The following is a 14,053-nucleotide window of genomic DNA, read 5'->3' on the forward strand; positions in this document are numbered from 1 at the left end:
CCAGCTCTGCCTCCTGGGTTCATGCCATTCTCCTGCCTCAGCCTCCCCAGTAGCTGGGACTACAGGTGCCCGCCACCACGGCACACTAATTTTTTTGTATTTTTAGTAAAGACATGGTTTCATCATGTTAACCAGGATGGTCGTGATCTCCTGACCTCGTGATCCGCCAGGCTCGCCTCCCAAAGTGCTGGGATTACAGGCGTGAGCCACCACGCCCAGCCCAACTTTTGAATTTTTTAAAAAAGAAGTTAGAAGTTTTCAAAAGTTTGTGAAATCATCAGTTTTCTAAATATTGGCAATCAATTCCAAAAGTTTTATAATGTGTTACAAGCCAAATAAAGCACATCCGTAGGCTCGACGGTCTGTGGGCACCACTTGTGATCTCTGCTCTAAAGCATCTGATATCTGAATTGGTGGAAGGGACATGGGAGCACACACCTGCCCGGGGAGCCCACTAGAGTACAGAATGCAAACACAGGGACACATGCCTTTGAGCAGGTCGCTGATAGCCAGGGGCTGTCAAGTTATTATGTGTCCCAGGCCAAGTAATAAGTTCTTGGACTTTTCAAAAGTTATTTCATTTCCCTGCCATCATGTTTGTAACATGCATTTATAGTGCTCGGTTATCATTTTTCCCAAAGTGTGATTTTTCTCCCATGAAGTACTCATCATCTTAAGTAATGTAGTTGATATGAACCCAGAAATTCCTACTTGATTAGGAGGCAGTTATTGGTAGTATGCCATTGATAGATTTGTTAATTTTTTGTTGTATTTATTCAAATGCATATTCATGGTAGAACAATTAGCACTTTCTAGTTTTCATTCTAAATAATGGACATTATAAATAATGGTCTCCAATATTGTGTCTTTTGAGTAATTCTATCAGGGACATGCTGAAATTCCAATGACTTTTTTTTTTTTTTTGCCTTAGAGGCATGTTTTGTACATAATGTATTTTTTTTTCTTTTTTTCTCAAGACAGAGCCTCACTCTGCCACCCAGATTGGAGTGCAGTGACACTATCAGGTCTCACTGCAGCCTTGACCTCCCTGGGCTCAAGTGATCCTCCCACCTCATCCTCCGGAATAGCTGGGACTTTAGGTGCACGCCACCACACCTGGCTAATTTTCTTATTTTTTGTAGAGATAGGGTTTCATTATGTGGCCCAGGTTGGTCTCAAACTCCTGTGCTCAAGCAATTCACCTGCCTTGGCCTCCCAGAGTGCCGAGATTACAGGCCTGAGCCACCGTGCCCAGCCCTCATAATTCATTTCACACACCATAGTGTGGTGAGCACATTCTTTCACTGAAATAACAGTATCCATATTCACATATACAACTAGCATTGTTAGAAACATCTGCTATACGTATGTCTCTATGAGTTGCATTCTATTAGAGCACCACAGTGTTCCAGTGACCAGTGAGTGCTGGTTTACCATCAGATTTCATTGTTCCCTTCTGACAGTGTATTTCTCAATTTTTACCTGGGCCCAGTGCTGCCCAGAGTAAAGGCTACATTCTTCACTCCTCCTGACAGCCAAACTGCATAAGACTAGTACCAGCCAATGGTATATAACAAGTGATGTGGGTAACTTTTAAAGAGAGAGTGTGCCCCTTATTTCATCCCACCACTTAGAACATTATCAAATGGCAAGCCACCTTAGATAGTATGGTTTGGCTAGAAGGCTATACAACAACAGAGAAAGAGCCTGGCTCCTGGATGACCTTATGGAGCAGAGATTCCCTACTAGTCCGTGACTGTCTACCTCCATACTGTTACATAAGGGAAATACTTCTGGCCGGGCCTGGTGGTTCACACCTGTAATCCCAGCACTTTGGGAGGCTGAGGTGGGTGGATCACAAGGCCAGGAGATCAAAACTGTCCTGGCTAACACAGTGAAACCCTGTCTCTACTAAAAATACAAAAAATTAGCTGGGTGTGGTGGCGGGCGCCTATAGTCCCAGCTACTCGGGAGACTGGGCAGGAGAATGGCGTCAACCCAGAGACACAGCTTGCAGTGAGCCGAGATTGCGCCACTGCACTCCAGCCTGGGCAATAGAGCGAGACTCCATCCCCCCCAACAAAAAGAGAAAAACTTCCATCTTGACTAAGTCACTCTTGTTTAGGTGTCTGTTACATCAGCAAGCTTACATCCCAGCTAAATCTCTACCCTAATCTTTGCAAGACAAACCATTGCATTGAGATTATGTAAAGGGAAGTAGGGGGAGAAAGAGAAATATATGATGATGATACTGGTCAGTGTTCCCTATTCTTCAGTTTTTAAAATATTTTTTAAAATTCAAGTTCAAACTAATATATATGCTAAAATAAATATGAAACTAAGCACATAGTTTCTATTAGCATTTAATATCATGATTACTTTATTGTACTTTTTCTAGTTTATTTTTTCACTCCTCATTGTTCTTTATTCAGCAAATACACACTGAACAGCAGACTTCTGTTTTAAACACCATGAGGGAACACTGAAGCACTATGAGGAGCAATGAGGTGGATAAAAAAGTACTTCCTTTCTCTAAGAAGATTACAGTGTACTTGTGGAGATAAAATGTTTCTTAAAAGGTGGCGTGTGATAAGTGCCACGGAAAAGATCCCAAGGAGGCATGTTGGCTCAGAGAAGTTATCCCTGTCACCCGCGGGCCTTCATGAGGAAGAGGTTGTTTGAGCAGGTTTATTGTGATTGCAATTCAAAAGAATATTACCTCACTAACAATATATGGCCAGGTGCAGTGGCTCACACATATAATCCTAGCACTTTGGGAGGCCAAGGCCGGAGGATTGCTTGAGCTCAGGAGTTCAAGAGCAGCCTGGGCAATACAGTGAGACCCGTCTCTGCAAAAAAATAAAAATAAAAAACAGTAAAATAGCCAGGCATGGTGGCACATGCCTGTGATCCTAGCTACCTGAGGGGCTGAAATGCGAAGATCACTTGAGCCCGGGAGGTTGAGGCTGCAGTGAGCCATGATCATATCATTGCACCCCAGTCTAGGCAATAGAGCGAAACCCTGTCTCAAAACAAACAAACAAAAACAATGTTGGTATTTTTTGTTACTAGATAGTTTATGTAACTGTTCTTTGAGATTCTGTCTATCCTTTAAGCACATAACAATGATCTTTACATTTTCGTCTTACTCTCAAACATTTTACTGAGATTATGTTATTATGATCGTTCAGCAAATTTATCTCTGGATATAAAAATTTCTTCATTATTAATAAGGAACTAAAACAAAGTAATGGTGATGATACAATCTTTTCTTAGATTGCGAATATTCTCATAAATTGTTACAAAAAATATTCCCTATTTATTAGGCAAACAGTGCCCCCTTTTGACCACTGGATCCTATAAAAGAAATCCTAAGACAATAGACTTTTCATCTCTGCTAAAAATTATATAGAGAGTTATATAGATTTCTATTATATCTAATTATATATAGCATATTTATGTTATGTCACTGTAATATGTAATTATGTATTTTATATATAGTATATAATTTCTAAAGAAACTATCTTACATAACTTTAAGGATATACTGTGTGCTTTTTATTATTTATTTTTTAGACTCATGTTAAACGATTAGGTCCACTAGAGTGTTTAATGGCAGTTTTGTAAGATCCACATTTTAGTTTTATGAATCTTCTTTATCCCGTCTGATTCAGGTTGAATACGAAGGCTTAAAGCATGAGATTAAGCGATTTGAGGAGGAGACGGTACTGCTGAACAGCCAGCTGGAAGATGCCATTCGATTGAAAGAGATTGCTGAGCACCAACTAGAAGAAGCCCTCGAGACTTTAAAAAATGAAAGAGAGCAAAAGAACAACCTGCGGAAGGAGCTCTCCCAGTATATCAGCCTCAATGATAACCATATCAGCATCTCAGTAGATGGACTCAAATTTGCCGAGGATGGGAGTGAACCAAACAATGATGACAAAATGAACGGTCATATCCATGGGCCTCTTGTGAAACTGAATGGAGACTATCGGACTCCCACCTTAAGGAAAGGAGAGTCTCTGAACCCTGTCTCTGACTTATTTAGTGAGCTGAACATTTCAGAAATACAGAAATTGAAGCAGCAGCTTATGCAGGTAAGAACTTTCTTTGAGGACGCTAGAGTGAATTTCTTTTAGATTGCGTGTAGCATGTTGTGGGACTCCTGATTCTCGCATTTCACTTCCAGATTTCTTTTCTTTTCTCTTTTCTTTTCTTTTTTTTCTTTTTTTATTTTCTTTTCTGTTCTGTTCTTTTCAAGACAGAGTCTTGCTCTGTTGCCCAGGCTGGAGTACAGTGGTGCAATTTCAGCTCAGTGCAACCTCCACCTCCTGGGTTCAAGCGATTCTCCTGCCTCAGCCTCCCAAGTAGCTGGGACTGCAGGTGCCCGTCACTATGTCCAGCTAATTTTTTGTATTTTTAGTAGAGACGGGGTTTCACCATATTAGCCAGGATGGTCTTGATCTCTTGACCTCGTGATCCGCCCGCCTCAGCCTCCCAAAGTGCTGGGATTACAGGCGTGAGCCACCATGCCCAGCCCCAGATTTCTTTTCTAATATTGCTTCTTCAATTAGAAACTTTGAAAGTGCAATATTTAAAAAAGACATGACAGAAGGGGTGTTAAAGAGAGATGCAATCTCTCATTTGCATCACTTCAAGAAATGAACTTCTGAGAGCCACAAATTGAGTTCCAATGAAGTCTGAGAAAAGACAGAAAAAATGGTTCCTTGGGCCAGGCGCAGTGGCTCACACCTGTAATCCCAGCACTTTGGGAGGCCGAGGCTGGCGGATCACCTGAAGTCAGGAGTTCAAGACCAGCCTGGCCAACATGGTGAAACCCAACTCTACTAAAAATACAAAAAATTAGCTGGACGTGGTGGTGGGTGTATAATCCCAGCTACTCAGGAGGCTGAGGCAGGAGAATCACTTGAACCCAGGAAGTGGAGGTTGCAGTGAGCCGAGATCGCCATTGCACTCCAGCCTGGGCAACAAGAATGAAACTTCATCTCAAAAAAAAAAAGAAAAGAAAAAGAAAAGACAGAGCCTTAATGCATTTCTGATTAACAAAAGAATTCAAAAGCTTTATATACAAGTAAAATGATGGAAACCATGCAGTTTTTCATCACAAGCAACTGTGTGTATAGCTTCCAGATTTATGGTTACATTTCACAGGAATACTTGAAGCCTTAAAAGACATAAAGGACGTCCTATGTACAAATTATCCAGGATACCATATGATAAAAAATACAGAACAGGTATAATCTAAGACCAAAGGATTCTTATTGCAACATGAGTTAAACCTTAAATTTTTAGCGTCTTCAAATCAAATGTCTTGTGAAGAATCCCAGCCTTTAACCTTATTTCCTTGTGAAATCGCTTTCTAGTTTAGAGTCTTGCCTTCCTGCCACACTTAATGGAAATGTTGTTTAAGGAACAGCAGTATGACCATCACCTGGGGGCTTATTTATACAAATTGTTGAGCTCCATGTAGATCTACTGAACTAGAAATCTGGTCTAACAAGCTTGTTAGGGGATTAAATTTGAGACTTAATCTTCAATCTCAAGCTTATCCCTCCAAGGTTCTTCATGTATAGCTGATAATTAGAGGCTGTTAAGCCTTTGGCAGTCATCTGCCTCCACAGAAATAACTGGAAAAAGTGAAATTGACAGAAAAAAGTAAGAGAATAGAGAACGAATGATGTTGATTTGTTAACCCGTTTATTTTCTGTGTCTTTTTGCTCAGTTTACACTAATAGGACTAGACTGAAACAGAAAACATACTTCCTCATGAAAAAGTTTTACATGACAGATATATTCATAAGAATTTGTGCCCCCCAGATTGAATAGCATTAAATAGAAGTTATAGGAGTTTTTTTTAACTCTTACGTTGGTGGCTTTGAGATAAAAAGTTAGTGGGTTCAGACTTTTTGTTTCTTCTTTTTATTTTGGTGGCAGTGCAGAAGATATTAGGAAAAGAGACTTCCATGCATAAAACAGCACAATTTTCAACCAGGTCTTCTGTTGGCTGAAAGCTCAGAGCTGTGCTCAGATTTAATTCTAAATGTGATCTGAATTGGGTAATACAAAAGTCTAAAAAGAGGAGAAGTTCAATAAAAAGAATGGTGGAAAACAAGTAAGTTCTCAGCAGGAGAGTGGCTCTCCTGAGTTCTCAATAGACTGTCGTTTTCGTTTGGGTTGGGACAGTTCCTCATTGCCAGAGAATGTTTTCTTCTTTGAGAAGGTTTAGCGTCTCTGATCCCAACTCATGAGATGCTGGTTACATTTCCTCAGTTGAAATGATGACCAGAAACTCCCCATGTATTTCAAATGCTCTGAGAGTCAGCCACTAGTTGACAGTCATTCTTAGAGGACAGCACTTTACTTTCCCATGGAATAGGATACATAATACCTTCCTCATTAGAGTGGCATGAGGGTTTATGAGTTGTATGCAGAGTGCTGAGAACAGGGACTAGCGCACAGTAAATGCTCAGTAATTAGGAACTGTTATCATTATTTCAACTCCCTTGGTCCTTTAATTTATTGGGTACTCACTTTATAATAATTTAGATAATTATTATTAACTATTATTTTTGGGCTGTTAGCTCAAGGATAATCATCCCAAAAGGGACTGATGTGGATACTGGCAGGAATGTAGAAAAATAACAGTTAAGTCTCATGGTGCAAGAAGGTCTGAAAAAGGATATTCATTTAGCAAAATGTTAGGGTGAGAAAAACTTTGCTGGATAAACCCTCCGTCAGTCTACCAGAAAGCTGTGCCCCTTCAAATCTTTCATCAACCCTTAACTGATGTTGACAGTTTGCAAAGATGTAGAGGGGCGCAGGTAGGTCCTTATATCCCCAAGTTTGCTCCAGATTTAGTTGTGAAAACCAGGTTCAATGCAGGAAGAGCTTTGCAGCTTCCAATCTCATACTAACAACACTAACTGTAATATTTTTTGGGGTGGAATATCCATTTATCTTCTTGTAATCAGCATTTTTAAAAAGCATATCAGCTTTTCCTAAGAATATATTTCATTCAAATGAGTAAATTCATGAGAAGTATACCTTCTCATGAATTATTTCTTTGTAATACAGTTTTTTCCTTAGCCACACATCTTTTTGGGTTAAATTTATGTAAATAAACACATTTAAATAAACACATTACAAAAACATTACAGGATACATTCCCTAGAATTCATTGTAATTAGCTTTGATGTTAATAAGGATTAAAAATAATATGACAATTCTGACCAATGAGAGTACTATACACCTGAACTATATACGTGTCAGTACCATTGTCCTGGAAATTCTGAAGAGGAACCAGTCAAATGTACTTTAAGTATAGCTATCTGGAATGCTTGGGCCAGGTGTGTTATAAATTTAAGTTTCAGATTATAGAAAGGTAACATGCAGTATATACCATATAGATTGTGATATCTCCACTGGGATCAGATGCAGCATCCAATGATCAAGTAACATTAACATTTCTGCAGTGAAACATGAGTATTCACACTAAGCATAAGATGAGAACCATTAAAGGCCTCACACCAGTCAGGTGCAGCTTGGCTGCCCTGGGAGATTAGGACTGTCTGAATATTGCCAAGTGAGTTTTATCATAACCAAGTGAGTTTGATCAAACTTGATTTTGAGCTTTTTGGATTTTGGAGTTGCGGGTGTTGTAGGAATAGCACTGTCCTGTTGGGCAGCTGTCAGTTTTGTGCACCTCAGCTTACAGTGTCAACATACTTGGGACGTGACAGTTTGTATTTTCTCTTTTTTTTATTATACTTTAAGTTGTAGGGTACATGTGCACAACGTGCAGGTTTGTTACATATGTATACATGTGCCATGTTGGTGTGCTGCACCCATTACCTCGTCATTTACATTAGGTGTATCTCCTAATGCTATCCCTGAGCAGTTTGTATGTTCATAGTTCCCTTATCTCTTAGGATTTCTCCTGGCCTGGATCCAAAACACTGCACGGGAGAGAAGGCCTTGTGCCTCTAAATCCCACAGCTGCGCTTAGCTAACAGCTCATGATAGTGTAGAGGGGCACAGGCAAGGCTATAACACCCTGATCCAGGTGATGTGCAGCATTTCAGATTTTCTTCCTTTTGATCAAGTCCCCCTTTGATGGAGTAAGTTGAAGAGATCTATAGTACAACATGGTGACTCTAGTTAATAACAGTGTATTGTATTGAAAATTAAAGAGTAGATTTTAAGTGTTCTCAGTGTTGTAGAACCCCCAAATGTAGGTCTGCGTGCTGGATGGGCAGTAAGCCAAATACTGACACATCAGTGCTTAGCAGTAGAGAAAGGTGTATTCATTTTGGCCAAAAATGACATTGTGGGAGAGACAATCTGTCAAATCCTACCTGCCTTTGAACGTAACTGGGGGTTTTTGTGAGTAAGGCAGCTTTGTAGGAGATGAAATCCCCCAATGATCAAAGTTGTTTGCGTCCCTCAGCTCAGTCAAACTTCTGGATGCCATCCAGGAGGTCTGCATGACCTAAGGATCGTTGTTCTTTGAAAGGAAAACAAGTTCATTAATCTTACTGGCAGCCAGGGTTAGGATGCAAAGTTAGTCAATTATGAGTGACTACCATCTACCAAATGACTACGTGCAAGCAGTCATGTATGGAGGAAGAAAAGGACAAAGAGAAAGGAAAATAAGTAAAACAAACGTTTAATGATTTTGATAATATAGGCTCAGTTACATCACCACAAACATGATAAGTATGTCAGGTCATGCATGTCACAATTAGCTCAATTTCCACTTTGCCTACATATTTCAAAACATCATGTTGTACACAATAAATATGTACGATTTTTGTCAGTTAAAATAAATACTTTTTGTTTTAAAAGAACTCCTTTGAAAACAGCATACCTAGTTCCATACCCTTTCAGCCTTTTCTTCTCCTACAAGGCTCAACTTATGGACATGAATTATGTTTTCCCATCCATAGATATTTATTTAACCTGGTTCCAGGGGAAAAAAAATGTCTCTGTCAATGAAGAAAGTCAAACTCTGTAAAATATTTTAACAGACTTATTCTGGGCCAAATATGAGTGACCGTGGCCCATGACACAGCCCTCAGGAGGTCCTGAGAACATGTGCCCAAGGTGGTCGGGGTACAGCTTGGTTTTATATATTTTAGGGAGGCATGAGACATCAATTAAATATATTTAAGAAATACATTGGGCCTGGTGCGGTGGCTCACGCCTGTAATCCCAACAATTTGGGAGGCCGAGGTGGGTGGATCATGAAGTCAAGAGATTGAGACCATCCTGGCCAACATGGTGAAACCCTGTCTCTACTAAAAAAAATACAAAAATTAGCTAGGCATGGTGGTGCGTGCCTGTAGTCCCAGCTACTTGGGAGGCTGAGGCAGGAGAATCGCTTTAACCCAGGAGGCGGAGGTTGCAATGAGCCGAGATCATGCCACTGCACTCCAACCTGCGACAGATCAAGACTGTCAAAAAAAAAAAAAAAAGAGAGAGAGAAAAAAAAGAAAGAAATACATTGGTTTGGTTCAGAAAGGTGGGACAGCTCAAAGCGGGGGCTTCTAGGCTATAGGTAAATTTAAACATTTTCTGGTTGACAATTGGTTGAGTTTATCTGAAGGCCTGGGATCAATGGAAAGAAAATGTTCAGGTTAAGATAAAGGATTATGGAGACCAAGTTTTATTGTGCAGAGGAAGCTCTCAGCAGACTTCAGAGACAGCAGGTTGTAAAATGTTTCTTATTGCACTTAGAAGGGTGCCTGGCTCTTAGCTGATTATCTCCTGGATCGGGAAAGGAAGGAAGGAAAACAAAGGGGAAAGGGGATTCTCTACAGAATGTGGATTTTTCCCACAAGAGACTTTTCGGGGCAATTTCAAGGTATGGTAAGGAAATGTATTTTGGTTTTCTTCCTTTGCCAGTGTCAGATTGGAAAGTAAATCTTGATATACAGGGTTAAACAAAACCCATCCCATGAGAATTTATGGTTTGTAGGGCATGACTCCTCAGACCTCTTAAATAGGAATTTGGGCAAGATAAAAAAAAATCAGAGCGTAGTCCTCCCCCTGCCTTAATTATCAGGAATGTTGAGTGAGTTGTTTTGCTTCTCTGAGGCTCATTCAAAAGGGGAAGGTAATAAATTAGCCCCACCACTAGTCTCTGCCATGCCTTTGTTGGAGAAAACTATGGAAAAAACAAAACAAAACAAAACAAACAAACAAACAAAAAAAAATCAGGTCTCCTTCTTCAAGGAGACTCCTACTGCCATCTGCTGGGAAATGGTAATAACAGGTTTAACAATTTATAGTGACTACAATTTAAATAGTGCCTCCTGGAGTTGTTTACATACAACGTGCAGACTTCTGCTTTGAAGCCCTGGTAATAATGCCATGCCTCTTCTGTAGAATTGTGAAGACCAAATGGGATGGTAAATATGAAACTGTGTATAAGTCATAACATTTTGTAAATTATTATTGTCCTGGAAACTGCCATCAGGTTCCGAGATGCCAAGAAGGTCCCCAGTATCACTTTGTATAAACAGTCAATACATAAATTATAGAATGTATGGGAAAGGCAAGTGATGGTAAACCTCTATCTAAATTTGGGAGAACTTTTTCCCAGAACAAATTAGAGTGAATATTTTACTGAACTGTATGCCTTCCTAGGTTATGGAATAAAATACAGGAATATTTTAAACTTAGCTAATCATGCTAAGTTTCACATAACACAGAAACATATACAGAAAAATTATAGTAAGAAAACATTTTGATTAACCTCAGAGTCTCTATAAACTTGACAACAGTCTTTGATAGTGAGTAGCTCAATGAGTGTCATCCTTTATTCATGAGAGAAGTTTTTCAGCATATTATTGGATAAATTATTTTGGTTTTAGGATGCCCTCAAGACCTCATTATTTCAAATAGGTTGTAATTGACATTTTCCAGTGACAGTCAAATACCTTAATTAGTTTCATTAGAATGAAAATAAGTAGATACTGTCTGGAAATACTAACTAAATTACTGAATCCATTTAAAGGAGTCCTGTATGCTTGTGCTGAAATTTCTGTCTTTGATAAACAGCCTCTGACTTTATATCTGCATAGAGTCAAACTAAGCAGGGGAAAACTCTGAATTTTTTTTTTTCAGTATTACATTGGATATGTAATTTCACATGTAGTATGAGAAGACAGTAATGTTTCTGTAAAACTAAAATTAATATATTTGTTGCATCTTCATGGATGTGGAAGAAATAAATTCCTATTATGTTTTGATCCACTCTGTTAAAGGCAATTTTAATTTTTAATTTTAATTTTAATTTTTTCTATAATGATTGACGTTAAGTAGTGATGGTAATTTGTTATATGTCCCATAAGAGTTCAAAGCAATTTTTATATATTTGCTTAATTGGTTGCTGCTTATAACAACTGTATGGGGTAGAGGGTATTACCTTCATATTATAGATAAGGAAACTGAGACACGACTGTGTTATGTCATTAGTTCAAGGTCAAAAATCTAGTAAGTGGAGTTGCTACACAGAGAGTTGAACAAGTCAAATATTATCTCTGCTTAAAGACTCACAGAATATTTATAGGATGATATTAATTAAAACAAGATTGGTCAGTTCTTGGGTTTTGAAATTTAAAGTGACAAGTATAATTATTTCCTAGTACAAAGTTGACAACTTAAGTGGTTAAACTATTACAGATTTTATAGTTAGAGATTACCTTTACAAACTAGCTGGGCGCAGTGGCTCATACCTGTAATCCCAGCACTTTGGGAGGCCAAGGCAGGAGGATAGCTGGAGGCCAGGGGTTTGAGACCAGCCTGGGCCACATGGCAAAACCCCATCTCTACCAAAAATACCAAAACAAATTAGCTGGGCACGGTGATGCGTGCCTATAGTCCCAGCCACTGGGGAGGCTAAGGTGGGAGGATTGCTTGAGCCTGGGAGGTCAAGGCTGCAGTGAGCCATGACCATGCCACTGCACTGTAGCCTAGGTGAAAGAGCATGACCCTGTCTCAATAAATAAATAAAATAAAAATAAATGGAATCATACAATGTGTGGCCTTTTGTGACTTGCTTCTTTCACTTAGCATAACATTTTCAAGGTTCATCCATGCTGTAATATATTAGCGCTTCATTTTCATTTCTTTTATTGTCAAATAATACTCCATGGTATGGATATACCACATTTCATGTAACCATTCATCAGTTGATGGACTTTTGAGTTGTTTCTATTTTTTTAGCTATTGTCAATAAAGCCGCTATGAACATTTGTGTACAAGTTTTTGTGTGCACATACGTTTTAATTCCCAGGGGGAGTTAATTCTAGAGCTGGAAATGCTGAGTCATATGGTAATTCTATGTTTTACCTTCTGAGGAACTGCTAGTTTTGAAAACAAATTGAGTGTACCGTTTTATAGCCCCACCAGCAGTGTATAAGGGTTCAGATTTCTCCACATTCTCACTAACGCTTGTTATTATGTGCCTTTTCAATCATAGCCATCCTGGTGGATGCGAAGTGGTATTTCATTATCATCTTGACTTGTATTTCCTTGTGAGCATCTTTTCATGAGCTTATTGGCTCTTTTATATCTTCTGTGGTAAAATGTCTATTCAGATTATTTTTTGACTGGGCTGTCTTTTTATTTCTGAGTTGAAAGAGTTCTTTACTGATTTGGATACAAATCCCTTATCATAAAAGTGATTTATGATTTGCAAATATTTTCTCCCATTCTATGGATTGTCTTTTCACTTTCTTGAAGGTGTCCTTTGATGTACATAGGAGTTTTTTTTTTTTAAAGAGATGGGGTCTCACTATGTTGCCCAGGCTGGAGTGCAGTGGCTATTCATAGGCACAATCATAGCACACTGCAGCCTCAAACTCCTGGACTCTCCTGGTCTCAAGCAATCCTCACACCATAGCCTTCTGAGTAGCTGGGACTACAGGTGCATGCCACTATGCCCAGCTAAAAAAAATTTTTAATTTTGATGTGTCTAGTTTATTTTTTTTCTTTTGTTGTTTGTGCTTTTGGTATTGTACAAAACTGTTGTCTGATCTAAGGTCATGAACATTCATGGCTAGGTTTTCCTCTAAGAATTTTATGTTTATATCTTATATTTAGGTCTTTGATCCATTTTGACTTAATTTTTGAATACGATGTGAGGAAGAGATCAACATTACTATTTTACATGTGGACATCCAGTTGTCCCAGCACCATTTGTTGAAAAGACTATTATTCTATTCTTTCCCCCATTGAATTATCTTTGCAACCTTGTCCAAAATCAGTTGGTCATAGATGTATATGTAGGCTTATTTCTAGACTTTCAATTCTGTTCCATTAATTTATATGTCTGTTCTTATGCCAATACTATAGTATCTTGATTATAGTTTTTTTGTAGCAATTTTTGAAATAGGAAAGTTTGCTAGTTCTTTCTCAAGAAGTTTCTTCAGGACTGTTTTGGCTATTCTAGGTTCTTTGCATTTCCATATAAATTTTTTGACCATCTTGTCAGTTTCTACAAAGAATCCAGCTGAAATTTTGTTGGAGTTTGCATTGAATATGTAAATCAATTTGGGTAGTATTGCCATCTTAACATTCAGTTTTTCACCCAAAAACAGAGGCTATTTATCCCTTTATTTAGGTCTTCTTTAATTTCTTTCAACAATGCTTTATAATTTTCAGAGTACAGATGGTCCTTGACTTGTGATGGTTCGACTAAACTTTTTGACTTAACAATGGTGTTAAAGCAATACACATTTAGTAGAAACCATACTTTGAGTACCTATACAACTATTCTGTTTTTCATTTTCAGTACAGTAGTCAATAAATTAAATGAGATAGTCAACGTTTTATTATAAAATAGGCTTTGAGAGGGGCTGGGCGTGGTGGCTCACACCTGTAATTCCAGCACTTTAGGAGGCTGAGACAGGTGGATCACCTGAGGTTGGGAGTTCGAGACCAGCCTGGCCAGCAAGGTGAAACCCTGTATCTACTAAAAATACAAAAATTAGCCAGGCGTGGTGGTGTGCGCCTGTAGTTCCAGC

At 38.8% G+C, this 14,053-nt stretch overlaps 1 protein-coding gene across 3 annotated transcripts in view; it reads left to right on the forward strand.

Annotated features, from left to right (window-relative positions):
- BICD1 (bicaudal D homolog 1 (Drosophila)) overlaps nt 1-14,053 on the forward strand; it is a 278,365-nt gene that overhangs the window by 203,795 nt on the left and 60,517 nt on the right. For all 3 annotated transcript variants that reach the window (XM_011955142.1, XM_011955143.1, XM_011955144.1), the window contains exon 4: nt 3,674-4,099. In XM_011955142.1, coding sequence (XP_011810532.1) covers nt 3,674-4,099 — 426 coding nt within the window. The remainder of the gene's footprint in view (nt 1-3,673; nt 4,100-14,053) is intronic.

The sequence above is a fragment of the Colobus angolensis genome, unplaced genomic scaffold (assembly GCF_000951035.1).
Source record: "Colobus angolensis palliatus isolate OR3802 unplaced genomic scaffold, Cang.pa_1.0 Scaffold397, whole genome shotgun sequence".
NCBI lineage: Eukaryota > Metazoa > Chordata > Mammalia > Primates > Cercopithecidae > Colobus > Colobus angolensis.